Source organism: Exserohilum turcica (assembly GCF_000359705.1).
Source record: "Exserohilum turcica Et28A unplaced genomic scaffold SETTUscaffold_14, whole genome shotgun sequence".
Lineage (NCBI taxonomy): Eukaryota > Fungi > Ascomycota > Dothideomycetes > Pleosporales > Pleosporaceae > Exserohilum > Exserohilum turcicum.
Genome location: NW_007359959.1, coordinates 32331 through 60183, shown reverse-complemented (window position 1 = coordinate 60183; position 27853 = coordinate 32331). Strand labels below are relative to the sequence as shown.

General features: G+C 51.5%; 11 protein-coding genes across 11 annotated transcripts; 8 read left to right on the top strand and 3 right to left on the bottom strand.

The window, feature by feature from the left end:
* Nucleotides 1–4018: 4018 nt before the first annotated feature.
* SETTUDRAFT_38036 (uncharacterized protein) lies at nt 4019–5080 on the bottom strand (the record flags this gene model as incomplete). Its single annotated transcript, XM_008025125.1, has 1 exon — nt 4019–5080. The coding sequence occupies one exon, from the start codon at nt 5078–5080 to the stop codon at nt 4019–4021; it is 1062 nt and encodes a 353-aa protein (XP_008023316.1).
* A 1182-nt stretch (nt 5081–6262) lies between these two features.
* On the top strand, nt 6263–8253 carry SETTUDRAFT_167975 (uncharacterized protein). Its single transcript, XM_008025207.1, has 4 exons — nt 6263–6655; nt 6726–7072; nt 7129–7318; nt 7390–8253. Exons 1-4 carry the CDS (start codon nt 6303–6305, stop codon nt 8237–8239), a joined length of 1740 nt encoding a protein of 579 aa, XP_008023398.1. The 5' UTR covers nt 6263–6302; the 3' UTR covers nt 8240–8253.
* A 760-nt stretch (nt 8254–9013) lies between these two features.
* SETTUDRAFT_167974 (uncharacterized protein) lies at nt 9014–9823 on the top strand. Its single transcript, XM_008025206.1, has one exon. The coding sequence runs from the start codon at nt 9023–9025 to the stop codon at nt 9737–9739; it is 717 nt and encodes a 238-aa protein (XP_008023397.1). The 5' UTR covers nt 9014–9022; the 3' UTR covers nt 9740–9823.
* A 961-nt stretch (nt 9824–10784) lies between these two features.
* SETTUDRAFT_159896 (uncharacterized protein) lies at nt 10785–13620 on the top strand (the record flags this gene model as incomplete). Its single annotated transcript, XM_008025205.1, has 4 exons — nt 10785–10909; nt 10987–13264; nt 13315–13500; nt 13555–13620. 4 exons carry the CDS (start codon nt 10785–10787, stop codon nt 13618–13620), a joined length of 2655 nt encoding a protein of 884 aa, XP_008023396.1.
* A 483-nt stretch (nt 13621–14103) lies between these two features.
* On the top strand, nt 14104–14553 carry SETTUDRAFT_26757 (uncharacterized protein; the record flags this gene model as incomplete). Its single annotated transcript, XM_008025084.1, has 2 exons — nt 14104–14355; nt 14425–14553. The coding sequence occupies 2 exons, from the start codon at nt 14104–14106 to the stop codon at nt 14551–14553; spliced, it is 381 nt and encodes a 126-aa protein (XP_008023275.1).
* Nucleotides 14554–15017: 464 nt separating this feature from the next.
* On the bottom strand, nt 15018–15522 carry SETTUDRAFT_38032 (uncharacterized protein; the record flags this gene model as incomplete). The annotated part of the gene is made up of 2 exons (XM_008025124.1): nt 15018–15343; nt 15405–15522. The coding sequence occupies 2 exons, from the start codon at nt 15520–15522 to the stop codon at nt 15018–15020; spliced, it is 444 nt and encodes a 147-aa protein (XP_008023315.1).
* Nucleotides 15523–18042: 2520 nt separating this feature from the next.
* On the top strand, nt 18043–19153 carry SETTUDRAFT_148084 (uncharacterized protein; the record flags this gene model as incomplete). The annotated part of the gene is made up of 2 exons (XM_008025204.1): nt 18043–18216; nt 18266–19153. The coding sequence occupies 2 exons, from the start codon at nt 18043–18045 to the stop codon at nt 19025–19027; spliced, it is 936 nt and encodes a 311-aa protein (XP_008023395.1). The 3' UTR covers nt 19028–19153.
* Nucleotides 19154–20028: 875 nt separating this feature from the next.
* SETTUDRAFT_26754 (uncharacterized protein) lies at nt 20029–21080 on the top strand (the record flags this gene model as incomplete). The annotated part of the gene is made up of 3 exons (XM_008025083.1): nt 20029–20401; nt 20458–20546; nt 20979–21080. The coding sequence occupies 3 exons, from the start codon at nt 20029–20031 to the stop codon at nt 21078–21080; spliced, it is 564 nt and encodes a 187-aa protein (XP_008023274.1).
* Nucleotides 21081–21130: 50 nt separating this feature from the next.
* On the top strand, nt 21131–22279 carry SETTUDRAFT_106262 (uncharacterized protein; the record flags this gene model as incomplete). Its single annotated transcript, XM_008025203.1, has 1 exon — nt 21131–22279. The coding sequence occupies one exon, from the start codon at nt 21131–21133 to the stop codon at nt 22277–22279; it is 1149 nt and encodes a 382-aa protein (XP_008023394.1).
* Nucleotides 22280–23743: 1464 nt separating this feature from the next.
* On the top strand, nt 23744–25862 carry SETTUDRAFT_38028 (uncharacterized protein; the record flags this gene model as incomplete). Its single annotated transcript, XM_008025123.1, has 7 exons — nt 23744–23891; nt 23940–24074; nt 24134–24267; nt 24328–24582; nt 24629–24921; nt 24978–25656; nt 25713–25862. The coding sequence occupies 7 exons, from the start codon at nt 23744–23746 to the stop codon at nt 25860–25862; spliced, it is 1794 nt and encodes a 597-aa protein (XP_008023314.1).
* Nucleotides 25863–26404: 542 nt separating this feature from the next.
* Nucleotides 26405–27026, bottom strand: SETTUDRAFT_159891 (uncharacterized protein; the record flags this gene model as incomplete). The annotated part of the gene is made up of 3 exons (XM_008025202.1): nt 26405–26421; nt 26481–26585; nt 26639–27026. The coding sequence occupies 3 exons, from the start codon at nt 27024–27026 to the stop codon at nt 26405–26407; spliced, it is 510 nt and encodes a 169-aa protein (XP_008023393.1).
* Nucleotides 27027–27853: the final 827 nt, after the last annotated feature.

Sequence of the window (27853 nt, the reverse complement as noted above, 5' to 3'; positions counted from 1 at the left end):
TCTTGTTGAGTTCTCTAACGATCCTTTGCTTGCTAAAGGCTATTCTAAGCTCGTCTGTACGAGTAACGAACCGCTCTGCCTAGCATTTGCCTAAAGGCTCGCCATCTCGTTCGCGTAGTAGTTTCTCCGCCATATCTGCTACTTCATATAGACGGGGGGCAAATCCTCGCGAGTCTAGGTTAAGAATATATCGTACGATAGTTTGCTCTTTAGACTTAGTTAGCTTCTAGCAATTTAGCTGTGTTGTAGGTCAAAAGGTGATTCCTTAAAGCCGCCAAGATATCTGCTGATGATGGACGTTGTAGGCTGCTGTAGCGCGTTGAATGCTCTTAAACTGGCCTGTACGATAGGCCTGAACAGCTAGAGTAAGCCTACCTTCTTGCTAAGTTAATATCGCGTTCTGTTGTTGGGGCATTATCTTTCGTACGTGAAGTTCGTGATGCCAAGAAAAAGTGGCACACTCGGTGATGTGGCCCGCTCGGTGATGGAATACGTTAGTTGCTTCTATAGTATATAATATCACTATTTTTAAAGTCTGTTTGTAAGGTGTAGATAAAAAGTTCTTAAGTAGTAACTTAGTATTTATACATTATCCACTTACTATATTTTTACTTTTCAGTAACTATTTCTTTGATTATTTTAGCTCTTTATTAATACTATGCTATTTTTTACTTGTAATATTTAATAACTTAGTTATTTAATAGCTTTATCTGACTACTACTTCCTCATTATTCCTAAAATACTATAGCCCATTTATAAGCTTTTTATTACGTAGTAGGCTATTTATGAACTTTTAATTATAATATACAGTCTTGTTATTTTAAAGATAAATAATTACCTTTTGTTATACAGTTACTAAGTTTTAATAAGTAAGCTTTCTATTTACTATTATAACTATAAATAATTTACTTTCAATAAACTATAGTTTGAATATCTCAAGTTTTGTCTACATACATATTTATATAAGTCATTTTAGCTATGTAACTTTAGAGTTTTTATATAAAATTCATGATTCTATATCAACTTTTTTTGTTTGAAGTTTCTTCTTTGTATATAACTTTTCAGAGTGTTTTTACTAGCAGCTAACTAACATAATTTCAAAGTTTTATCATTTATAGCTGAGCTAGTTTTCTTTCTATGTTTTATTTTTTTAAGCTTTATTAATAAAATATTTTTAGCTTTTATTTCAGTATTAACGTGGTTCACAAGTGAGTTGCTAACCCAAGCGAGTTGCTAACGCCCCACTACTACATCTACATCAACACGTTATCACAGTTTTTTATCACAGTCAATAAACTATTGCGAGAAACTAAATTAATTATTAGAATTGCTACTATTCCTTACACTATCTATCTCAACTACGTATGTACGAGCGTTGTGTCCAGTCTGCTTGCAACGCCCGCACCGCCGCTCTCCTCGCACCCTCTTCGACGCACTCTCACCATCACCACGACTGCTACCCGCCTGTTCAGCTAATACTTCTTGTACTTCGCCCATAGTAAGAGTCTCTTCTGTCCGTACGTATCGCCGCTTGCGGCTTTTACGCTCATTTAACTCGTCAAGAGCCGCTCAAAGCGTACCCATTTCCTCCATCATAAGCGTCATTTTATGTGCCATTTGCTAGGTCCCCTTACTTAGCTACGCGATCTACTTAGTAAGTAAATTGGCAGAAGACCCACGGCGTTTTCTCACGCTCTCTTGAATGAGACTAATTTGAGACTCAACTTCGCGCGCGTTGCGTGGTGTCTGCGCCTGCCAGGCAGCTACCCGTCGTGGTGATTGACGAGGTGTCTGCACCACTACATCAAGCTTAGATAGCACAGCCTGTGGGTCGTGTGGGACTAGACCAGCACCTCTAAAGCTAGCTTGGATATTCTCCTTCGTGATAGACTGCTTAAAAGCAGCCTTAAAGGCTAGTAGGAAGGTTTCCTTGCTAATATAGTGGGTGCGGTTGCGTGCCAAGCCTGAAACAGCGTCGCCATACTTGCGCTTTAATGGCGAGAAGCAGGCGATGTTAAGGGGCTGCAACAGGTGAGACGAGTGTGGAGGCATGCAGAGAAGAATAATATTCTTCTCCTTGCAAAGATCTTGAAAATCGATAGAGCAGTGGCTCTCATGGCCGTCGATAATGAGCAGTTAATACCTACCTATAGTAGAGCTCTTTGTATAGGTATTAAAGTGCTCTAACTAGGCAAGACTAAGCTAATTATTCGTCTAGCTATTAGGACTGACTTCAAGAACCTAGTTAGCAGGGAAATCCTTAAACTAGACGTTGATAAGCACCTTGCTCGCAAAGACAACGAAGGGTGGTATTCGGCGACCTAACGCGCCCACGCCTTGGATCATAGCAACCCACTCACGGTTGCCTGGCTGTACCTGTTTCTTTTTCCTATATCCCTCTAAGCCTGTGATAACTAACTGTGATAAAATCTTGCCTATTATAAAGCTAGTCTCGTCAAAGTTGTAGATATTGTCGTCCACAATACCCCACTTCTGCCTTGTCGCCTGGACTAAGTCGAACCAGCGCTGGATAGCCACTGGATCCTCGCAGGCGGCTCGCTGGTGATTATAGGGACGGCTCCAGCGCGTACGGAGCTCAGGAGTCCGCTTAACGAAGTTGTCAACCTAGTTCTTGCTAACAGGGTTGCCACCACGCTCCTCCAATAGTTTATTAGCTATCACTTGAACGTTAAGCTTTGTAGGCGCAAATCCTCGCGCAGACTCTTCAAGAATACGCTTAACTATAGCCTCCTCTTCTAGCTTATCTAGACGCTTTAATTTCGGCTCGCAGTCGCGTTAAGGGCGCTTTCTAGCGCGTCGATTAGATACAGTTCTTTGTGGGACGTTGTAGATAGTAGCAGCACGGTTTATACACTAAACACGTTGCGACTAGACGTTAAAAAGAGCAAGTTAAAGATTAGATTTAGAATATATCAATAGACGGTTGCGTTGTTGAGAAATCACGCGTTATAGTGATGAAGTTGATGGGCTGGTGGGGCGTTAGCGACTCGCTTGGGTTAGCGACTCACTTGTGAACCACGTTATTTCTTCTTTATATCTGTATATATATATCTATATCTAGCTAAATATTGAGTGAAATACAAGTCTATAACGCTAAACTAGTATAACTAAGCTTTATAAATAACCCCTCTACTAATAATTACCTACTTTACTAGGTCAGATATATTAGCACAAAAATTAGTATCTTTCTTATCCTATTTTTAGACTATCACCTCTCTATTTAGTAGATCTAGAAACTAGTATAAACCTCTATATATCACTCTTATTAAGTAATTAATAAGAAATTTCTGTTTAAAATATTATTAGCTATAACTACTTATATATTTCATAATATAATATATACTAGTAACTAGTGTATCTCTAATATATTATAGTATATTAGTTATATGTTTTAGGGTCTTACTTTAGCTAATGTTATTTTGATTCTTATGTCATAGCCTATTATTAATAAACTTATTTCTCACTATATAAAATCACTTATTTTGCTATAATATTATATCATATACTAATACTTATGCTATAACACCTAGTAGTTCAGTATATCTTTTTATATTTTAGTGCCTACACGCGAAATAATAGCTCTATTAGCTATATTCTATTATTATGTAAATAAATAATAAGTCTTCCTTCTACTTTACTGGTCTTTATACGTATGTCTATTGAGGAAGATTTCCTTAGAGTGGATAAATCGCAAAGTTAAGTGCTCTTGTAGTATCTTTAACTGCAATGCTCCTCTTTTTAGTTTCCTCCTTATATTCTCTTTCATCTTTTCTTCCTTTATCCTCATTTTCACCTTACTATATAGAGTTCTTATATAATACATTTACTTAAACGCTAGAACTCTACGAGTAGTGAACTACTATATATATTGAATCATATGAATAGTCTATACTATGCGTACTTAATCATGATTTTTGGAAAGGATTTCGTGTTTCATCTTACATCTAGTTGTCTGAATCCTTATAGAATCTAACACCTAATAGGTTGAAAGGGAAAGTTACTTGAAGGGATGTTGCAGAACAGTCTTGCCAAAGCCTCTCTTTCCATCTACTACTGCAAACAATACCTCTAACGCCTCTTCCGCTGTTACTTGAAGAACATTGACTGATGGAAGAGAGAACTCTTTACCATAATTTTCAACAATCCAATGAAGTGCTTTCCACGCGTTCCAATGCTCCGCAGCTCTCGCAGGAATAGTAATAGGCGCAGGTGTACCCGGTGGACGTATGATAAACTCAGTGTTGGACGTCGCCATGGGTAACCGGAACCTCTTGTCCTGACGCAATACTACAGATACAAGCATTGCAGATGGGCTGACGCACTGAATCAGCAGGTCTGATGAGGATGGGTTGCTCATTGTGCCAGCGGCATCGAGGGCATGGGTGATGGAGCCTCTGCCTAGCGCTGACACGGCGGATGCGATGTCGTTTGTCACAGTCGGAGAGGAGTAATCAAAAGTTTCGGTTGCGCCAAGAGTTCTGAGAAGCTCATGTCGTGTTGGAGAAGCTGTTACGAAGATATTCTTGCAGCCGGCGGCTCGCGCCAGCTGTACAGCTGAGAGGCCAACTGCCGAAGACGCGCCCCATATCAGTATTGGGCTGGATATGTCTGTGGGATTTGTCGGCAAGGGGAACTTGAACAAGTTGTGTATTACATCAGCAGCAGTCATTGCTACTACCGTGAGTGCCGCTGCGTGTGGTTCTGGGAGATTCGAAGGGACTTTGAAAACCATGTCTTCCGGGACTGCCAGATGGCCCTGGTGAGTGCCGTATTTCTTCGGTCGTCCCACGCCAGAGGGTGTATAGCCTGCGACTATATCGCCTTGTTGGAACTCCGACGAAGGTGGGGCCTTGGTGACGCGACCAGAAAAATCGTTACCAAGTACAGTTGAGCAGATACCGAGATGGGTCGAGTGCCGAATATCTGCTGGGTTTACTCCTGAGTAGTGAACCTCGATCAAAAGCTCATTTGGCGCGGCATCTTCATGAGCGATCTTGTCTTCGACTATGAATTTTGCATCTTCAGTCACAAAGAGTGCTTTGTCGATGGCAGACGACATCCTGGACTTTCTACAGGAATAAGCAACAGTTCAAGCTCTGTCTTCTGCATTTCTATACAGCAATGCTCAGACAAGATAAGCAACAGATAACAAACTTACTTTGAGTACTTTAATGGTGTAATAGCAGTGCAAAAGATCTACAAACACAGTGATTGAGTGACGAGATATCAAACAAGAGATGTCAAGAGAGAGGCCTGCTATATATAGGATATATGCGTTAGAGTCCAGTGTGTCTTATGTTGAGATAATTTACGTCCAAGTGCGTCCGGGAATCAATCGCGGCAATTTCGTAATCCGGTGAAATTGCTAAGCTGACTATAGTTGGTCATGTGATTAGACAGGGGTATCTACTACTCTTCCTATCTACTTTTGTTATAGCGCTCTACTGATCTACTCTACATTTCCAATATTCTTTCACTTTATCTCCCTTTCACATATAAATGCTTTATTTATCTCAAACCTACTTAGTCTTTTATATTTATTATCTCTTCTAAGTAATAGTCTAGTGTTTATTTTTAAAATTGTATCGGGTGATACTTCATCATTATTATCTTAATAAATTCACTCTGTATTATTTCTTTCATAACATTGAGTATTATCTATATTTCCACTTTATAAGCTGAACTTATAGGTTATAGGCTATAAGAATTAAGAAGAGAATATATTAACCTACTACCTTCAAATAATTTATATAAATTAAAGAAACGATAACAGTAAACGCATAGAAGAAAGTAGAGGAACAGTGAAATTAGAGTAAGCAACAAGATAGCGCCGTGTCTGCTGACCGGTTGTGATATTCAGCTATGTCTAATTCCTAGCTGGGTTTGCAGGGATGGCACACGCAATATGATGCAAGTAACGGTCAAATGGCTAGCCACTCGGATTCGGTCATGACTAGAACAACCGAGTCTCTCTGTAGAATCCCGGTTATCCCCGCCACAGCCAGCTAACAAGGTGCGCTTCCCCGCCGCGATTTAGTCTCCTTCGGCATCTCGACACGGTATCTCGACACGGTCAAAGCAAGCACTCGTTTGCATGCTAGTGACAGCACGCAGCCATAAATATACATGTACATCGATCACGTTGACCAGCCGCGTCCAACCATCTGAAGGGATATTTCTCTCTGCATCCTGCGTTACTATACTCAAGACCGATTCATTTTTCCGCATCTTGGTTACAGCCCGCACATCTTGACCGTGGCGGCGCAAACAAAGTCAGCAACATGGCACCTTACAAAGTCGGATCTGTGGTGGTCAAGATGTGCGACAGCAACAGGCCACAGGCGCCGCCTGCAATGCCGAAAACCGTTCAGCTGCCGGCTGGACACCAGAAGAGTCCAGAATGCCGAGCTCTGCCTTGCCCTATGATATTCGACCAAGATCAGGTTTTCACGCTGCGCGATGGCACCAAGATACGGGCAGACATCTTTCGACCCCAGGTGGACGAAACAGTGCCTGCCATTGTCATGTGGTCCCCGTATGGCAAGACTGGCGCGGGCGTCCTGAACATCAGTGCCATGCCTCTGAGGGCTGGGATACCTGCCGATTCCTTGTCTGGCTATGAGGACTTTGAAGGGTTGGTTGGCCGCAATAAGCACAAAGAAGAAGACACCATGACTCTGGCTCTCGGCTAACTAGGCGAACAGGCTCGACCCGGCGGAATGGGTGCCCAAGGGATATGCCATAGTCAACGTGGATGCAAGAGGCGTTGGCGACTCTGAAGGAGATATACGCTGGTGGGGTACGAGCGAAGGCCGAGACGGCTACGACGCCATTGAGGAGCTTGCGAAGCTACCCTGGAGCAACGGGAAGATTGCCCTGGCGGGCAATTCGTGGCTTGCCATCTCGCAATACTTTATCGCGGCCGAACAGCCGCCTCACCTTGCCGCCATTGCGCCCCTAGAGGGATGCTCGGACATGTCGCGGGAAGACGTTTATCGCGGAGGGATCCCCCGGGTGGTATTCGCAAAGTGGATTGCAAGTCTTTTACCAGGTATGGACTGTGTCGCCGACACGTTGTCGCGCCCCATTCGACTGACATGATGGTAGGTCGGCAGCAGCAAGAGGACGTGGGTGCCATGGTGCAGGAGTTCACCACTACCAATGACTACATGGAGGACAAGCGCGCAGATTTCTCCAAAATCAAAGTTCCTGTCTATATCGGAGCCAGCTATTCGTCCGACCTGCACACGGTTGGTTCTTTGCGGGCGTTTGAAGAAATCAGCCATGGCGAGAAATGGTATGTTGACTAGGATGAAGACGACAAGAGAAACGACGGGAGAACAGGCATGCTAATGTTGATGTGTTCAGGCTTGTGCTGCACTCGACACAGGAATGGTATGACTTGTACTCGCAGCAACGAACCAAAGACCTTGAAAAGTTTTTTGATTGCTATCTCAAACATGTCGAGAATGACTGGCACCAGACGCCGCCAGTGCGTCTAGCGCTGCTCCAGTTCAACAAGGCCCCGATCGTGGACAAGGCCTTCAGTGATCTTCCGTGGCACCTAGACTCTTGCGTTTCAAGACGCTTGTACTTGACACCCGACAAGACACTGTCGGATCACAAGCTGGCGGCATCCATGGCAACACTCGACTATGACGCGTCGACCGACGACACAATCACTTTTACGTATCGCGTCCCGTCCAGGATGGCATTGGTTGGACCGAGTACTTTGGCGATTGATGTCTCGTCGCCCGACCACGATGATCTGGACGTATACACGCACATATTCAAGGCGGATGCGGGCGGAGCCATTCTCTCCAACAAGAACATACCGACGCCCGAGAGTCTGTCGGCCGAGGAAGAGCACAAGCTTACACAGAACCGACTCTTCCGATACTGGGGCCCGGACGGAGCGTTGCGGGCCTCACAGCGGCACGTCTCTGCTAGTAAGTCGGGCAAGACATGGAAGACGCTTTCGCATCAAGAGGTGTTGAAAGTTGCGCCTGGTGAGATTGTCAGGCTGGAGAACCAGCTCTGGCCGACCGGCATCGTGTTTGAGGCCGGCGAGTTGTTGATGGTAAAGATCAGTGGAGCAAGCATTGGCGTTCCGGCACTCGCACACCTGCAGCGGGAGCCGAACCCGAATCGCGGGAAGCATATCCTACACGTCGGAAGAGCAGAGAGCTATCTCGACTTCTTTACCATTGACGTATGAAGCAGGGGGCAAATTTCAGATAGAGAAATACATCAGCGCATCGTGTGTGCACGAGTAGTAGGGTGAGCTCCAGCCAAGGTGGGACACCACGCTATTGGCCAGCGTATAGATTACAGAAGCTACACCTTGTGAGGAGATTAGTTACACACGAGGCTTTTTTAAAAGCTTTCTACTCGCTGTATTTTGAAGAAGCTATCCTGTCGGGTACTAGCGTATACTATCAGCCAATCTCATCTGCCACTACCTTTGGCGCTAGACAGGCGTTCCATCTTGGCTGGAGCTCACTGGTTACATAGCGGAGGACGGCAGTGATGATTGACCAATCACAGCTCGTGGAAGGCCATGCGTCGCTATCCAGGTCAGGCTTAGCGCTCGTGCCAAGCCTACTACGTCATGGACTTTGCCATGGCCCCAAATGGTCGCGTCAACCAACGACGAGCGCATCGTCGGTCTTTTGGGTGCAATCGCGCCATCACAATCACCTTTCGAAACGCATCCCAAACTCACCGCACGCCGCTGATTCCACGCGCAGTGCACACGGCCATGAAGCGAGGTGCAATCGAATCCTTCTTCAAGCGGCCCGAGCCCAAGAAGGCCAAGTATGAGGCCAACGGCGACAAGAGCACCCATTCGACCTATCCCTTTGCCATTCCACATCTACCGCGGCGGTTTTCAGAGCAGCTGGGGTTTGCGCCGGCCGAGGAAGGGAAACCCATGGACGATCAGCTGCATCTGGATGTCGTTTACTACCAACCCTACATTCCGCGTGCAACGGCAGCTGCCATGTTTGAGTTTCTGCGCCAAGAGCTTCCTTTCTACCGCGTCGTGTATAGCATCAGGCGCGGAGGAGTGCAGACAGCCATCAGCACGCCGCGCTTCACCAGCGTGTTCGGCGTCGACGATACCTGTCGGTTTGCGTCTGATGGAAAGCTGGTCGACGCGAAGACGGGCAGGCCGGCCGAGACGAGGCGCTACACGTGCGCACCTCGTCCCATTCCGCAGTGCCTCGAAGAGCTGAGACTGGTGACGGAGGGAACCACTGGGGAAACGTTCAACATGTGCCTGGTCAACTACTACGCCGACGGCAGAGACAGCATCTCGTTCCATTCCGACGACGAGCGCTTTTTGGGCCCCACGCCGGCCATTGCATCTTATAGCTTGGGTGCAAAGCGCGACTTTCTGATGAAGCACAAGCCGAGAGCCGCGAAAGACGGCGACGCGGCCGAGGAGCCAAAGGGGGTGAAGCTGGCGCTGGGGTCGGGGGACATGGTTCTCATGCGCGGCCCGACGCAGGCGAACTGGCTGCACAGCATACCGAAGCGGGCCGGACCCGAGGCGGGCAAGGGGAGAATCAACATTACCTTTAGGAAAGCCATGGTCAGGGGCGGGACGGAGAATTACTACCAGTACAATGTGGGAAGCGGACAGGTGCATAGGTGGGATGCGCGGGCGCAGCAAATGGCGGCCTGGACGCCGCGCAATGATTCAAATGGCGAGTAACGTGTACGTGTATGTCTGGTGGTGGGAGCCGGACGAGGGGGGCAGGTGGGAAGGCTGCCGCATTGCATGGATGGATGGATAGATGGACAGGTAGAAGCGTGTGGCGACGGCGACGGCTTGGCGGGCCATGGATGGATGAGCGTCGTTGTCGGCCGAGTCAAAGGCCGCCGCCCAATTCTCCCCAGGGCCATCACCCACCCACTACCACCACCCCCCCTCCCCCCTCATCGCCCTGCCAACCGTGCGTGATTCGAGTCGCCCAAACGCGGCGCATAGTTGCACTCGTGTTGCCCGAGCGCGTGCAAAGGCGACGGCGCGCTGTCGTGAGAGCGGTTGGGCCTGCGTGCAGCGAGCTTGAGCAGCTGGGAAAAGGTATGTACCAAGCCGTGCAGCGCAGCGCAACGCCTTGCCGCTATAACGCCTGGGCATATACAGCTGCTGATACCACACAGGGCATGCCAGTGTCGGCCTGGGACGCATTGCCAGCTTGCGGTAGCTGGAGCTCCTGCGAGCCTGCGCCGACTGGCCATCTGTGAGCATACCCTCTCGAAACTGACGGGTCGACTTGTGCGCGGAGAAAAAAGAGAAGAAAAAAGAGACGAACAGCCTGGAGAGAGCAAAAAGCAAGCAACAGACGAATCAAAACGAAAGAGTGCGCGGCGAGGGACGCGCAGGCCTTGGTCACGGAGGAGGGCGATAGCAGGACATCGCCGCCATTTGGATCGCGGGCGGCAGCGTCACATGCCCTGGCGCGTCGAGATAGGGCCAGCCCGGAAAGATTGAAGAAGACGAGCACGAGCGCATCACCGTCGACGTGGGCTGCTCTCGAGGCGATTCTTGACAGTCCGCTTCGACTCGCCCACGCCCGCCGTTTAGGCAACCCGCGAGCGCGTGAGATTTCAACATCTCTCCCGCCCATCCGGCGTTAAGCGCGCCCTTAACTCCGCCGCCGCCTCGTGGTCCGCCACTACCGTCACTGCTTCGACCATCACCACCACCACCACCACCACCATCACTATCCACTCCACCAACTCCACCGCCCACAATGCCGCCCACCCCGCCCTCGACAAACTCCTCCAGCGCAGGCCACTCGCCGCCCGACCCCCAGTTCCGAGTGGTGCGCAAACGGAATCGCGTGCCTCTGTCGTGCGGAGCCTGTAGACATCGAAAGTAGGCATGCCCACCCACTCTCCCTCACTCCCTCTCTCCCATGCCCCTCGCCCAAAGCACACCGCTGATGCTCGCAGGCTAAAGTGCAACCGCGGCCACCCCTGCGACAACTGCACCAAGCGCGGAGACACGGCATCATGTACGTATGCTACTCCAGGCAACCGCAAGAAGAGCTCCTCGAGCGCCGGCTCTGCATCCACCCCAGATGACATGCAAAACCGCATTGACCGCCTCGAAGGACTCGTTCTGTCGTTGATGACCAATGGCGCCCAAAGCGCCGGCCCTGCTGCTGCCCAGGCGGCCATTGCAAGCAGCCTGGCCACCGGTCCCTCGGATGCCCACTTCAACATGGCCCACCTGACCACGGCCATGAGCACCGGCGCCCCGGACTCGATCCCCGAGGAAGACGTCGCCGACGAAAGCGACATGGAGAACGTCACAAAGTCGATTGGCGTCATGAAGGTCCACAACAACCACACCATCTTTGCTTCCGAGGCCCACTGGTACGCCATCCTGGGCGAGCTCTCCGAAGTCAAGAATTACTTTGCAGAACACAAAAAGCAGTACGACGATCAGCTGCGCCGCTACAAGGAAGCACAGGTCGGCGACCGCCCCCCCGGCACCTCGATCCTCATGGGCGCCCACAAGCCAAGCTCCAAAGCTGAAATCCTGTCGCGCTTCCCCCCCAAACCAACAGCCGACCTGCTCGTCTCGCGCTTCTTCAACACCTATGACCCCGGCATCCACATCATACACGGGCCGTCCTTCCAGAAGGAATACGATCGCCATTGGCTGCAACCAGAAGAGACGCCCGTCATCTGGCTTGGCCTGGTATTCGCCATGATGTGCATTGCACTGCAGTCCTATACTCGGGCTGGCGACGAGCCCCCAGAGTATCACAACAAGTCTTGGGACATGTCGAGAGAGTACGGCGACCTCACTGCGCAGTGTCTGACGCTGGCAGACATCACCTCGCCCATCACCGGCATGATAGAGACGCTCATCTTACACGTGCACGCCGAGTACGCGCGTAGCAGAGACGCCGAAGTCGGCATATTCATCAGTACCGGCATCATTGTACGCTTGGCCATGCGAATGGGTTTCCATCGGGACCCCGGCCCATATCCCGGCATACCCGTCTTTCAGGCAGAAATGCGAAGACGAGTATGGGCCGTCGTGCGCTCACTAGATCTATTGTTTTCGGCCCAGGCAGGCCTCCCGCCCATTGTCCGCCCGCGCGACACCAACACGGAGATTCCCCGCAATCTCTACGATGACGAACTCCACGAGGATATGAAGCTTCTGCCGCCATCGAGACCCGAGACCGAGGCGACTCCCACTCTTTTCTTGATCAACCGAACCCGTCTCATCTACAAGCTGGGAGAGGCTGTCGAGTGCACAGACACTCTGACCTGCTCATCGTACGACGAGGTGATGAAGCTGGACATGGAGGCTCGAGAACTGCACGACAACATTTCTCCTCATCTGAAGATGCGAGGAATGGATGAATCGGCACGGGACCCATCAACCTTGATCATGCAACGATTTACCCTGGACCTGCTCTTTCTGAAGATCATCTGCGTGTTGCACCGCAAGTACCTGGCCTATGCCAGAGTACAGTCGCGCTTTGCTTATTCGAGAAAGGCCGTCATTGAGGCGTCGCTGATGCTTCTCAAGCACCAAGCGACTTTGCACAGGGAGTGCCAAGCCGGCGGCCGCTTGAGGAACGTCAAGTGGTTCATTTCGTCACTGACAACCGTCGACTTCCTTCTTGCTGCAATGATTGTGTCCTCGGATCTCTATCACACTACCGTTGAATCTTTAACTCGCTCTCCACCCCCGGCAGAAACGCCGGCTTGGAGCTCGGATCGCGTTGACGAGATGCTGGAAGCGATTGAGATAGCAGTGGGCATTTGGGAGGGTCTTCGCGACCACTCCATGGAGGCATACAAAGCCCACACGACTCTCGGCGTCATGTTGGAGCAACTCAAAAAACATCGCGGGGCTAAGCAGGCGCCAAGCGGATTCCAAGCAGCTTCGTCGGCATATCCCGCCATGGCACAGATGGAGGATGCCAACGTTGCACCAGAGCACTCGGCAGCCATGACTTTGGGCTTGCTCAGCACAGGTGGCATGACGCCTAACGCAAATATGTTCGATCAGCGATACCCGGCAGGCATGGCGAATCTCTTGAACGATCCAGTATCTCAACCATCAACAGGCTTAACACCGCAGTACAGCCAGGCCACTAGTGGTGCTGCAGGCACTGAGAACGCACCGAGTCCTTTTTCCAATCTGTTTGGAGCAAACTTGTTTCAAAACTTGGATCTGCCACCAACTGACAATATCAACTGGGTATGCTCAGTCAAGAATGCTCCAAACGTGCCAAGTGCTAATGCAGACAGGACGCATGGGACTCGTATATCCAAGGTCCCGGCATCGAAGCAACAAACAACTTCTTTCCCATGGACCTTGGCAGCATACCGATGCAGACAGAGCAGAACGGGCTGCCGCAAACGGGACCGGTAGTCCATCAGCCTTCAGCTCCGACAGGTCACACGAGCATGTTTGGGCAAGATGTCTACATGGGTGTAAGCGCTTACGAGGCAACTTTGGCATGGACCCGGATAGCTGACACTACCCAGGCTGATGCGAAGACGGCTGGCGAAGGGTACGTCAGTGGCTTCAGGATGCCAAAACCGTCCAATTAGCGGCTAGCGACCGCCGCACAACGCTTTTATACGCCTCGATGATGGGTGGCTGTGTCTGCTTAGCTTGCCTGCTTCAGCCCTGGGGGCCGGATCATGATTATACTAGACATCTTGGGACGGTTAGTCCACCAGGAGGATTTGCAAGCGGATTGGGCGAGGCGCAGCTGATGCCCCGCCTTTGCAGCTTCAATCAACTCAGCTCAGCCCATGCGCGTTTCTCTAACATGATTGAATGCCTCCGTTGTATCACAATTGCAGGGGACACAGTGTCATAATACTAAGCCTCTGCCCCCCCCCCTGAGGCTTGTCCCGCTTGCGCGAGGGTCAGACGTCATCGCACCACGTTGGCTACGTGCCTCTCTCCCCCCTACAGCTGTGTGTGGACACATTACTGCTTGCCGAGGCTCACCACAATTTGGAACCTGACAGTCAACTAACTCTCAAGCTGCACCGCTTCGAAAATTCACTATTGCTGTCCTCTCCATGTCGCCTGCAGTCCCTACCCACACACCACGCATCGACACGACCACACCCGCTATCAACGAGGCACCGGTCGAGTTGGACGCCAGCACCCCCGTGTCACCAGAGCAGGCGATGAAGAGAAGAGATATGCTAGGCCATGGGGAGCAAAGCCGCGCCTATATAACAGGCTCCATCACGTCCCCAGACGACGCACAAGGTGTCGACGCCGAGTTTCTTGGCCGAGGCGAGAACATGAGTAGGGAGGCTAGAGAGGTACGTTAGCCCGGCTTGCTTCTTCTATCGCCAGGAGAAAAGAGATTGTCCATTTGACACCAGACGCAGAAGCGTGCGGCCATGCTGGCAGAGCGATTGAAAGATCCAAGTGTCATCGTTGAAGTACCCAAGGGACCGACCGCCGACGAGGTTGAGGCTGTGAGAAAAGTGGATCAGGGGGCAGAGGTTGGAGTTTAGAGGCGTGTGGGCGTGCAAAGATGGTGCTGCAGGAGGATATACTACAGCCATTTTGTGATTTGCTGATGCTGATTTTGCATCATGCAAGACTTGCCCTTTGTATTCTTTTTCTTCTTCTTTTTCTTGTTTTGCATCTGCCCGATTATCGAAAAATTGACTGGGAGATGACTTGGTTGTGCACTAAGCAGAACACGTGATTAGATCGAATCGCCCGGCGATCAAAGGCCAAGACTCGTATCGATTCTGATTTGACGGCCTTTTCGTAGTCGTAACAACTTGCCCGTCTACACCCGCTACTTAGTATGCAGCAGGCCGTCTTTCTAGAACTGCCACTTTTTTCTTTCGTTGTAAAGAAAATAAACCAGCCCTCCGCCCTGCTTTGACCGGTATATTCGGATCTCAGTATACATCTTGGACAAAAGTGAAGGATAAAAATATACATAGAAGTATGCCCGGGATGACGATTACTTGCAACTGCTGCCACCGTAAATGAACTTGCCATCAGAGTTCTCACACCCACATGTGCCATCCTTGGGACTCTTGATACACCCCGTGCCGTCTCCCTTGCCCTCGCCCTTGACCCCGGCCTTGTCCCAGAAAAATGTGCTAATATCCTTGTTGTGCTTCATCTGCGTACCCGGCGCGCAGGTATACGCTTCACACGTGCCGTAGGGAAATCCGTGGTTGCCGTCGTACTGGTGATCTTGGGTGAAGACGGCAAAGGTCTGGTCGGCGACACGCGTGTTATGGCTGCATTCTGCGGCCTGAATGGCTTTGCTGGTTTTGGCAGCTGCAGGAAACCACATGTTAGAGAAATGGCAGATTGAGCAGGGGGTTTGCCAGAGACGTACGCGCACAGTTGGGGGCGGCTGGGTATGTGGCGTTGGAGTGCGAAGTCGCTGGGTCTAGGGTAGCTGTGATGCCAGTCACCAGCACGCACAGAGTCACAATGGTCGAAGGCGTAAACATTTTGAAATCCGTTGATGATTCGACAGGAGCAGGTATAGAGTGACTCTTAATAGACACGAAGACGGCCTTTGTCTCATCTTTATATCCCGATCCCTTGTCTCCCCCTATCGCCCATGTTTCACCCACGGGTTCCTGTATTACATACGCTGCCACCACCGCCACTTTTCTCCTCACCCATACATGAACAGGACTGCGCAGGTCCACATGGCCGCGCGCCCATCGCAGGTGTGTGCACGTGTCGGAAATTTGGCTTGTTTCGAAACAGTAAAACGGCGCTAGACAGGGTGCGTCGACGGCCCGACAGATGGTTCAATCTCAGGTAGAGTGCGTCAGCGGGGAAGTATGTACTGTAGACCGTCTGCTGGGTACCGACACCGCGTCCTCGGCGCTCGCTATGTAGCTACATGATTCCAGATGCGGTACACCTCGAGTGTACAGGGTTTGGCGCTGGCCATGCTTTGCTAGCTCCCGTGTCTGATATTGCAGTTGAGTGGGTCATGCTATCGATCACAATCGGCCTGTGATGCTAACGTGAGCTTACATAGGCAAATCACTGGCTGCACTGTTCGCTTCTCCTTCATGTTAGGAGGTACCAGGTGACACAAGTACCATCTGTGGTACGTGTGGTTCTAACACTTGATTAGATTTTGTCGCTTGTCCGTCCACATGTGATGGCTGTACCTGAGCGGCAGCACCCACATGCTAACACGTCTGAATTATGTTGCTCAATTTGATTTCTTCGCAACCCAACCTGTGTCTGCAACGAATGCGTCTCTCGACATATGCCACTGTCTTCGAGCTCCTTGCAAGGAGGCTTTTCGGTCTCTTCTTGGTTACCCCCATAGAAAAAGAGACACGTGGAAATAGTGCTATCGTTCCAGTCCACGAAGGCTGCTGCCTGGACAATCACTAGAGTTGAGAAAGCGAGTACGTCCAGAAACCCAACGAGTGTTTGGTTCTCGACTTGATACAATCTTTGAGAACAGACGTGTCCTCAGTAAACTCCTGGCTTTTGCTTCACTAGGCTCACCTCATTGAATGACGTTACTCTGGGCCAAGTCACTTGCAGCCTGTGTAGTTCGACTGGTGAAAAGAATAGAGCTTTGGTAACTGTGCATGAGGTAGCCAAACATTTGATCTGTATGAATAGTCTTATCAAGTGCACTACAAAGCATGTCGACATCGTTCACTTTTTCCTGGATGGTCAGCCGATGCCTAGCGCTTTGATAGCTCAATTCTGCCGTGACAAGCTGCTTGACGTCAGCCTCGGTGTCTTCGATGCCCAGTATATATTGCAGCAACTCTATCTCTCAGTTTGCCTACTGGGAGATTTGCTGGATAGAGGCTGATATTACGCGCATGGTAGGCTTAGGTGGTTGCTCTCGTATCTGGTAAGCTGCCTCGAGGGCATGAGCTGTCTTGCCGCAGTCACCGAGGCCGTACACAGCAAACTTACCACCTTGTAAAAATCCATTGGGATTAATCTAAGCAAGTGGCGTCTCGTGGCAGATGAAAGAAAATTGAGCCTTAGTAACGGAACATGACATGATGCTGTCCCGTGTTAGCTCGGTGTGCTTACCCAGATATCGCCACTAACAAGGATCTCATTCATGCGGTAATAATTCCATATCATGCCATAAATTTGCCTTCTGCTGCCATTAGAATACACTTTGAATGTTTTGACTACGGCTAGCGTAATTCTTCAAAGCAGCTGTTGCGTCAAGGCAGCCGAGTTGCCATCAGCGCACCATCTCCATCTAACGTTCTTATGTAATTCAGCGTGGTCGGCGATGCCACGAATAATCGAGTATCGCCTATGAACGTCTAGACCTGCTGCTAAATCTCGGGTTAGGAAACCTCGGAGCACCGTGTCTTAAGGTCATCTCGTAGATTGCCAACTTTGATCACTGCGTCGTCGGTTGCGATGCATCCTTGATGGAACAGGAGCGCCCATTACCAATCCCAGCTGTACTGTGGAATTTGGATCACCTCGCTCGGGTTCCATTTGGTGCATGTGGACCTGTATGCGCCGACCTGACGGTATCCAGCCATAAAGAGCCTCTCTTGTTCGTTTCCAGGGCGTATGAACTTTTACCTTGCTTTAGATCACTGTAATATACCAAATTTATATTTGCAGGTATTGTTACCAACTTGCACTCATCTCATCAGTTATTCATATGGTCTGCGTGACAAATTTGTGACATTGGCGAGGCTGTGTGCGTTCGTATACGTCCGTCTTGAAAGCGGGTATGATAGGCTGTGTCGCAGTACAGTAAGGCGGACGATTGGGTAGTTAGAACAAGCAAAAGAGACTCCGAAGGATCGTTAGCCATCATTGACTCTAGCTTGATAATGTGAATAGGTGCTGATACGGACATTTGGCAGTTGGGGCTACCTGTCGTGCGCGGAAATGACGTTTACGTGATCAGGTCACGTGCAGCCCCGCGTCACAGCCTACATTCCTCCGCGCGTACAAGCCATCAACCCACTTAGCAGCTGCATCAACTGCACATAATCACAATGGCTGAAGAAGCAGCCATTGCAGTCATCTCCTTCGACAAGTTTATCAACGGCAGCGAAGCAGAGAAATGCTCTGTTGCTAAGCAAATCTACGATAGTTTTTCCACTGTCGGGTGGGTGTATCTAAAAGATCACGGTATACCACAAGAGCGAGTTGATGGGATATTCAGGCTTGTGAGTCACTTCCAAGCCTTATATATCTATTCACGCTTATATCTAGCAGGCCAAATCCTTCTTCGATCTCCCTTTGGAGAAGAAATACACCTGGCGCCTCAGCGATGCAGAGATAAATCAAGGCTATACTGGCGATGGCGACGAAGCAAACGGAGGGATAGACCACAAAGAATGTTACGAGCACCGCCGCTTCAGAAATCCTTGCTGTCCCACAGATGACGATCTTCCTGGGTTTGGCAAGACGTTAGACGAATTCTACGGACAATGCTACAACCTTGGCATGAATGTACTGAGGTGTCTTGCAATGGCCATGGATCTCGGAGACGACTTCTTCGACCACATTACCAAGCGAGCGGATCCGCAGCTCCGTCTTTTGCGGTACCCATGTATTGAGAAAAAGATCATTGAACAAGCAGGACATGCACGCATCATTCCACACACCGACTTTGGCCTCTGCACCCTGTTGTTCCAAGACAGCGTCGGCGGCCTCGAAGTCGACCCTTTCCACACAGGCGATTTCAAGGCTGCTGTGCCCGTTCCAGGCACTGTACTCATAAACATTGCCGATCTGCTTCAGCGGCTAACCAATGATCGTTGCCGAAGCACCATGCATCGCGTTGTCAGCCCAAAAGTATCAGGGGACGTGCTTCCAGAGAGGTTCTCGATACCCTTCTTCATTCATCCGGACCCAGAGGTGCTGATCGATCCGATACTGAAGGAGAAGGGTGAGGTGAAGCGATACGAGCCGGTCAACGCGGGAGAATGGCGGATATGGAACACAAGGAAGAATTATCAGACGCTGACTACGTAGATGTTTTTCATTTAACACCGCTGTGATTCTTGTCAAGACGTCTGCACTTGGACTGGCACAGACAGCCGAAGGGCGCATGTTCGACTCTGTGAGACGTATCGGATTGGGTCGCCCTGTCAGTCGCACATGTTGTTGTTTTAGATGTTGAAATAGAGAAGACAGTTGCATGGTTTCAAAAATCATCTGGGAATCATTAGGGTGAGGTTCATTTCGCATCATAATGGATTTGGGTCTACGTGCAGACGAGGCGGGCAGCTATTTGGGCTTCGAACACGCTCTTATGCTCTTATGAGGAACACACGACGTAGTTCACAGCACCCGGACCCGTAGACCGTAGCAAAACTTTCCTTTGTCAATACGGCACACAAATTTTCAATGCGCTACAGGAGCTTATCGAGATGGCTTCCTGGTCGCAGCACGTGGCGGAAGATTGGGCTTACCCGCCGCTTGACTACTTTCCCGTTGCATCGGTAAAGACTATGTGATGCTATAGTGGGAACCACTACTGATTCCGCACGCATAGATTCATGTTTCCAAGGCGCAGCCGGATCCTTTCTTTGACCACATGGCTGCATTGGGCAACGCGTTTCAGGCCCGATCAGGAGGGATGCAAAGGCACGCCCTTGCTCTGCGCGTCTTTGTTTGCGCACGCCAGCCGGCTGGCTGTGGTACCGCTTCCCTGCTGTGATCAATAACACACGGCGAGGCGAGCATGTTTGTGCAGCTTAACCACTGCCATTCCACCGCATCTTTGTATTTCTTCCTCCCAAGTGCCGTTACTTCCACCCACCGAATAGACTTGATATCGAACCATGTCGGCAACAATCCTGCGACGCATTGACGATTGTCCTGAGGGAGGGGTATTTTATATGTGCAATGGCTTTCGTGGCTGCTGCGCCATGGACCCTTGCATGCCGGGTAGCACATGTCCATCGGATAAGGACTTGACACCAGGCCGAGCTTCGGACGGTAGGACAAGTATTCCAGGTGTCCAATCTAGTATGACGACTCCGACCACCACAGCCGCGCCACCGAGCCTGATGATCACAAGCACCAGGGCGGCATCGTCAACAACCCGATGTGCATCGTCGAATATAGACTTTTCTGTCAGCCTTGCAGAGCCTCCATATAAGACAGTGACGGAGCATGAATCGGAAACAACGGCACCAGCGGGCACGGCGCCAGCAAGGACGGACTCTGGCGACTCGGTACCGGTAGCAGCAATTGTCGGCGCAACACTGGGAGGTGTCATACTCTGTGCTCTCTTGATGACCGTCTTCTTGTGCATACGGAAAAGACAGGCCAAAAAGGTTTACAAAGCACCTGCGTATCCTTCACCTCTGGTTGGTAGCGACATGACACGTCAACTTTCGAGTAAGTCGTCACGTTATGCAGTCTGCATTGGAGAATAGGGAGCTGATAGCGTCCAGGTAAATCATCCTCGCAGTTCCAGCAGAAGGTGGCTGCACTATACCGAGCGGATTCAATCGAGCGATATGAGCCTCCGCAGTTGGATAGCGTAGAGATTCGATGCCAGCGGCGGCGTCATGGGTCAATGGACCGGTTTGTCGAGCTTCCAGCTGAGCCATTGCCGTGGCCGGGACATGATGCAGAGAGGTAGTTGTGTTAGATATCTCCACGTGGCGGGGGGGTGGCTAGGTCATAGACATGTACAATATGTAGAAACGCAATACGAGAAAGCGGGGCTGTGAATCACCGCATCACGTGACTGCGCATCTGATCATGCGGACAGGACGCCACGCGCCGTGGAGGGGCTGGGAGAAGAGAGCAAGGATGAAGAGGAAGCCAATGGTCGGTCGCTGGCCGTGTCGATGCGGTGAAGCTGGTGGTGGGCGAGTATGTAAAGTTGGTCGTGGTGGAGTAAAGTTGGTGTTAATTACTTGGGTGGTGGAATGTCGTCGCGCGCCCCGCTGACGTCACGCTTGGGCAGCTGCAAATGACGCGCAAAGACCAAGGCCAAGACCTCAACCTCGACGACCACCTCGACCATCACGACGTGCACAAATTGCAGCCGTTTCCGCTGCGTCCATAAAAAAGAACCCCCCCCCAAAACCTCCATCCTCTTCGTCTGCCATGGCCGCCATGTCTGAAGACGCCGCCCCAGCTGCAGCGCCTCCCTCGATACCCCGCTATTTCCGCAACGACGCTCCGCTGGCACGACGCGATGCTCACAAGCAATTACTAGCGTCTCTGGACCGGTTGATCACCGACTATCCCCCGCATCACATCCCCCCCGGAGGAGGCCTATACTACGGGCCCATCTCGGTCGCCTATCTCTTCTATGCCTTGCACGACATGTACCCGGACCTCAAGCTGGACGGCTACCCATTGAACACATGGTCGGCTGCCTACATCGAGCAGGCCCAAGCACACATGAAGCAATTCCCGCCGCCCTCGACCAAGAAATGCGGCGTCTCAAACGACATCATGTCGCTGCTGGCCCTGTACGCCATCACGGCAAAAGACCCGGACACAGTCAAGGAGCTCTGCGACCATGCCGCCGTCATGCTCGAAGACGGCACCTCGAACGAGTGGCTCTACGGCCGTACCGGCTATCTGTACCTTCTCCGGCTTGTGCGCAAGACCTTCGCCAACAACAAGGACATTACCGAGCTGATCGAGGACACTGCAGACGAGATTATCGAGAACATCATGGACAGCCCCCGCCCTTGGAAATGGCATGGAAAAGCATATGTGGGCGCCGTCCACGGAGCCATTGGCATTATCACGCAAATAGTCCTCACAGATCCTTCATGGGCGCCCAAGCTGGAGGCCGAGCTAGGCGCCCTGCTGAGCTATCAGTACGACAGTGGCAACTTTCCATCGTCTCTGCCACCAGGTCGCGATAAACTGGTACAAGTCTGCCACGGCGCGCCCGGCGTTGTCATCTCGCTGCTCTCCATTCAGAAATACTTCCCTGGACTCCATGACCGGATTGACAGGGTCGTTGCAAAGGCCAGAGATTGCATCTGGGAACGAGGGCTCCTGACGAAAGAACCGTGTCTATGTCACGGAATCACTGGCAACGCTCTTGCCTTGGACGGCAAGCAATTCGAACATTTCATGACGTACACCACTGGCCACGAAATCAAGTCCATGGCAAAGGACGGCATGCTGGAGAAATCAGACGACCCATCCGCCCTGTGGTGCGGGGAAGCTGGCCGCGCATGGGCTTGGGCAGTCGCGGATATGGGGCTGGATAAGCGCCTCCTCGGTTACAACGACATTTGAGCGAGTGACACAGCTGCGCTCAACGCCCATTCAGTCCATCTTACGACCTTTACCATTGTCCAAATCAGAGGCTTCAATGGCTATCGACATGTTTGCCGCACCCCCGCGTCTGCTGATGTACCGTTAGACCAATTGTTCGCTCCCCTCTAGCTGCACCAACGGGCTTTATTAGCGTCATCTTGCGGAAACTCCGATACTGAAACTCACTATTTACGTCCTTGTACAACGTTCCACAACCGTGAAAACCAAATGATCGACACATGGTCAGACCGCTCCTGTATCCACGCGAGTGGTGGACAAGTCGCAGTCACACTAACTCCAGCTAGCATAGCACGGGTGCAGGAAACGCTTCAAATGCAGTATGCTAACGCTGACTGTTGGATGCCTTCATGGTCGTCACCAGCACGCGGCTTCTCGTTACCTCAACACGTAGCCGCTGCCAAGTAGTACTCTGAAGCGCCTTTCCTTCAACACTGTACGACTCTGACTAGGAATGTCCGCGGGTGTGACCGACTATGGACATTCCATCCTGTGTAGCTATATCCGATTGGAAATGGCAATCATAACAATCCTCATGTGCTGTAGGCTCGAATTCACTCCCGACAGTAGATACACCTGTTACTGCAGCAATGCGATGCTCAACGAGACGTGTGCGGTAAAAGACCCGCGTGCTACAAGTTACGCAATTCCGTGAAATGACTGGCTCGTGATATGACTGTACGCCGGCAACCCAGGAGATACAAACGCAGATGCACAAAGGTCCACCCAGCAAGAAAGGCATTTGCCATGTCAGCGCTACTCCTCACCTAAACTTCTTTCATCGACGCCTCACCGCCTCATATGCTTCTTTGTGTTGTTGACGACTCCAAGTTGGACGCTTTAGCAGGTACGTTGGCGGTCTTTGCTCTTATGCTCGCCCTTACCGTCTCATTCCATTGGCTCCTGATACCCGTCTACACTTGCCGGCAAATCATTACGCCTTTTGCTTGGCTCAACATGGGAGCCCTGGAGACTTTTGCTGCGAGTTGGCTCTGCTCGATTGCATCGGGGGGCCCCTTTCAAGCCACATTTGCGCAAAGCAGACGAAGTGAAGTGGCCCTTGGTTAGCATGCTCTTTGACCAAGCCACCGTGTCGCCAACGCCCTGAAATCATGTTGGTCGTCTCTCTAGCCATGGCTGGCTGATGATGGTCGTCAAATGTGAAACACGGTTCTTCAATCAGCGAATGCCACTAAGCTGCGTTATTGGGCTATTCGAGAGCAATCTTTCCACGTCACAGATATACAATGGCAAAAGAGCTGTTTTGCAAACCGCTAGCCACGTATTCGTTGGATCAGCCGGGCGATGGCTGATTCCATCAACACGTGAGGCATGGGGGGGGGCGCGAAGTATGAATATTCGCGTATTTCCACTGACGCATTTCCAGCTGAGAAAGCGTAAAGACCGATACCAAGCTCGCCCATGATGCTTAGCTCCTCTACCATACACAGTTTGCTACTCCTGATTCTGGTTTCATGCAGCACATGCACGCGGATCCAGAAGAATAAGTCTCAGGCAATCCGACAGTCCGGGGTGGGCATAGTTACCGGAGCGACGTCGCGAGATAGCAACGGTACGCCATGTGCACCTCCCAACAAAGACACTCGCTGACATGGTCTAGGTAATGTCCATGTCCGGCGTGAAGTCAGAGACTTGGTGAATAATTACCCCGATCAATGGAGCCTGTACATTTTGGCATTAGACGGCCTCCACCACGCCGCCCAAAGCGATCCGTACTCGTTTTATGGCCTTGCATGTGAGCTGATGACTTGGGATAAGAGAGCCTTTGATTTTCATGCTAACAAAACATGGTAGCCATTCATGGGAGACCGTACCAGACATGGGGAGATGCGCCAGGTCTTCCTTACAAGATTGACAAGGCGGGCTATTGCCCACATGACAACGAGCTGTTTCTAGGGTGGCATCGACCGTATTTAGCATTATTTGAAGTGAGTGTTTGATGCTATGCCGACTGAGCAAAGAGTGTGTGTGATACTGAGCGAAAGCAGCAAGTGGTTTCTGGTTATGTCCATGATATAGCCTCAAAAGCACCAGCGGATCAGCTCCAACGTTACCTGGCAGCCGCAAACGAGTTCCGCATACCCTACTGGGACTGGGCGCAAGGGATGGAAGCAGGCGCGGTACCAGACGTTCTCATCTCGCCGTACATCATGGTCAGGGATACTTCGGATATGCCAGTCGTACTCAATAATCCTCTGCATTCGTATCACTTCAGCGAGATGCCAGAGGGGTTCCATGATAAGGTGAGTAGGTAGCTCCTCATCAGACCAGAAACTCATAGTGTTTTAGTGGCGGTATATAAATACGACGGTGCGATGGCCGGAATCGGATGATCCATGGGCGCCATCGCAGACATTTCTATTCCCCGAAGCTTTCAGGAACCAGTCCAACAACCTGATAGCGCAGACGGGCGTGGCTTTCCGATCGAGCAGTTTCTCGCGCTTCTCGTCGGCATTGGAGGATGTACATGGATGGGTGCACGGCATCATTGGCGGGGGCTATCTGAGAGACTCGCCGTACTGGGGTCACATGTGGCCACTGGAGTACTCTGCGTATGAGCCACTGTTCATGCTGCATCATGCGTAGGCGGGCGTCCAGCAGCAAGATGGGCAGCAAGAGGGCTAACTGTGGGGTGTAGGAATGTCGACCGACTGTTCGCCCTGTACCAGGCGGCGCATCCGGATCGCTGGATGGAAACGTCTAGTATTGGCAACCAGGGAAACGTGTTTCTTGAAGACGACCAAGAGATCAGCGCAGACACGGAACTGCTGCCATTTCGCCAACGACCGGGCAAGTTCTGGACGACGAATGAGTGTCGCGACACGGCGGTTCTCGGGTACGCGTACCCGGAGACACAACGTTGGAAGTTTGGGTCGGACGCGGCGTACCAATCATCTGTTGGGTCCGTCATTGCAAAGCTGTACAGTGGGCGGCTGCGCTCTCAAGTTGCGGCAGCACAGGTTTCAGCATTTGGCCACAGTTTATCCGATAACAGCAATGTGTTTACCGAGTGGACCGTCGAGACGCGCGCCGCCACATGCAAGTTGCCGTCGACATTCAGAGTGGATTTCTCCCTCATGGGCATGTTCCAATCCGACGACATTGTGGATGCGGGGAGTTGGATGGTGCTTGCACCAGAGCACGCGGGTACTCGACACGGCACGAACGCTACATGCGGGCTGGAGAAAGTCGTCCATGGCACGACAAGCATCACGTCGCATCTCATTGACCGCATCAACAAGGGCAGGCTGGCTAGCTTGAAGGCCGAAGATGTGGCGCCGTACCTGCAAGACGCTTTGACGTGGAATGTTTTTGATGTGAGCTGGCAGCCTATGCCGTACTCATCTAGTTTTGGTACTAACGGTATGGACAGGGCGATGGCCATCGTATCGCGCAGGCTGGTGGCGATGCACTCACAGTCACGGTCGTCAGCACGGAAGCACGTGTGCCAGAGAATGCAGATGAGGCGATTGAGTTCAGTGCCCAGGCCACGGCGTATCCTGAGATTACAATGAACAAGTGACGTTGGCATACTATACTGGCCGAGCATTTTTCAAACAGGTAGAACTATGCGCACAATTCTGGCGGCATACAGTCTTGTATTTTGGACCTGGGGTTGAAATATTGCTACTCTTGGAACGAGATGATAGCAGAAACCAACGATGAGCGAGGAAATGGACACGGTAAAGACCAGAGAGGCCGCGCGCGGGAATCGAGTTTGGGGTTGCTGCGCGTGTCAACGTGTGTAAGCTACCCAATGGCCATGGAGATGTTGTGACGATGACATGCTGAGTGGGTGCTGGCAAATTACAGTTGTACAGTTTGATTCGAGGCGTGCCGAGAGACGACATATTTTTTTGTGCAGTTGCAGCATTTTGGGAGACGCTTTAGCAATTGGCTGGACAGGGCGAACAGCAGCAGCGCCAAGCATGCGCGGGAGTAATTAACACTTTTGGTGGCCGTGGGCTGTGTGTGTGCGTGTGCGTGAGCGTGAGCGTGTGCGTGAGCGTGTGTGCGTGGGTGCGTGTGGTGGTGGTGGTGGTTGATGGCAGGAGAAGCTTGGTACTATCGAAGGCGATCCTCTGTCCGAGAAGTCAGCTTCCGGTGGGCAGGGCCAAGGAGGCAATCTTTTCCAACTCACGCATCTTGTTCAGTTCGTCGAGGATCAGCTGCAGCTCGTCCTCGTCCATCTTGAGCGAGGGGATGAGCGTTGTGGCTTCCTCGGCGGTGTCGGGGGTGAGGGTTCCTGGCGGGGGACAGTCAGCAGGGGGAAGAAAGAGGCAAGCAAGGCGTGTCTACCCAGCAGGGCCTTTTCGACGACGGAGATTTCGGGGTGGGCGTCGAAGAGGGCGGCAATCGAGTGCAGGCTGTCCTCCTCCTTGTAGCGGGCAAAGTTGTCGAGGTAGTCGAGGAACTGCGTGATGGTGATGCTGTCGTTGTAGATGCGATCGCGCAGCGGGTTGTTCTCGGGGTCCTTTTTCTTGCGGGCCTCGTGGACGGCCGTGACGACGGCGCGGGCCTCGGAGACGGACAGGGCGTGGACATCCTCAAAGTCGCCTAGCTTGATGTCGGAGCCCATTTCCTCGTCCTGCTGGACGGGGGGCTTGGGGCGCGAGACAAGCCTGGGAGCCTTGAAGATGGGCGGCTCGGGTCGCTGGGACGCCGTGTTGTCGGCGTCTCGCTCCATGGCGGTGGAGGAGGAGGAGGTGGTGGTGGTGGTGGAGGTGGAGGTGGAGGAGAAGAAGAAGATGGGTAGTGGGTGGTAGGCGTAGCGGTAGGCGTGGGGCTGGAGTGAATGGGGCGGTGAGACGTTTGCGGCAAGTGGCAAGTGCTAGCAGGTGGCAGGTGGCAGGGCGCGGCAGGACGCGGCAGGAAGTTGCGGCCAGGACGGGGCAGGTGCAGCGAGAATGGGGAAGCGGCAGTGGAGAAGGGAGAGAGCAGGTGCAGGTGCAGGTGCAGGTGCGAGAGAGGGAGAAAGAGAGGAGCGATGCGCCCAAGCAGGAAGTCGCGCCCTGCGGCGGCGGGGCCAAGTGCCAAGACGTGCCGCCTGTGTGTGCGTGTGCGTGTGCGTGTGCCTATGTATACTTATGCAAATATGGATATATGCATGTACTATTATTATGTACATGTATGTACACCAAGCTGGCAGCAGTAGTACTAGCGAACAAAGAGACATGGTTACATGTAAGTACTTGTAGACACTTGTGCAGGGCGGGCCTGAGGCTGACGGGCCTTCCCCGCCATGCGCGCGCTCACGCAGACGCAGAGGCTGGCTTGGACGTGCAGGTGCTGCAGCGTGGCCCAGGAATAGCCTGCCTGCCCCGGACAATGACGACGGCGATGGCGATGGCGATGACGGGCGTGCGAGCTGCTTTGTGTGCTGACCATGACGACGGTGCTGACTGCGTGTATACCCGGATGATGGATGGATGGACAGACAGATTGGAGCACATGCTGCATGTACGTGTACGTAGCCAAGTACACACCTAGGGCATTGTCCATGCAAGTGTAGTA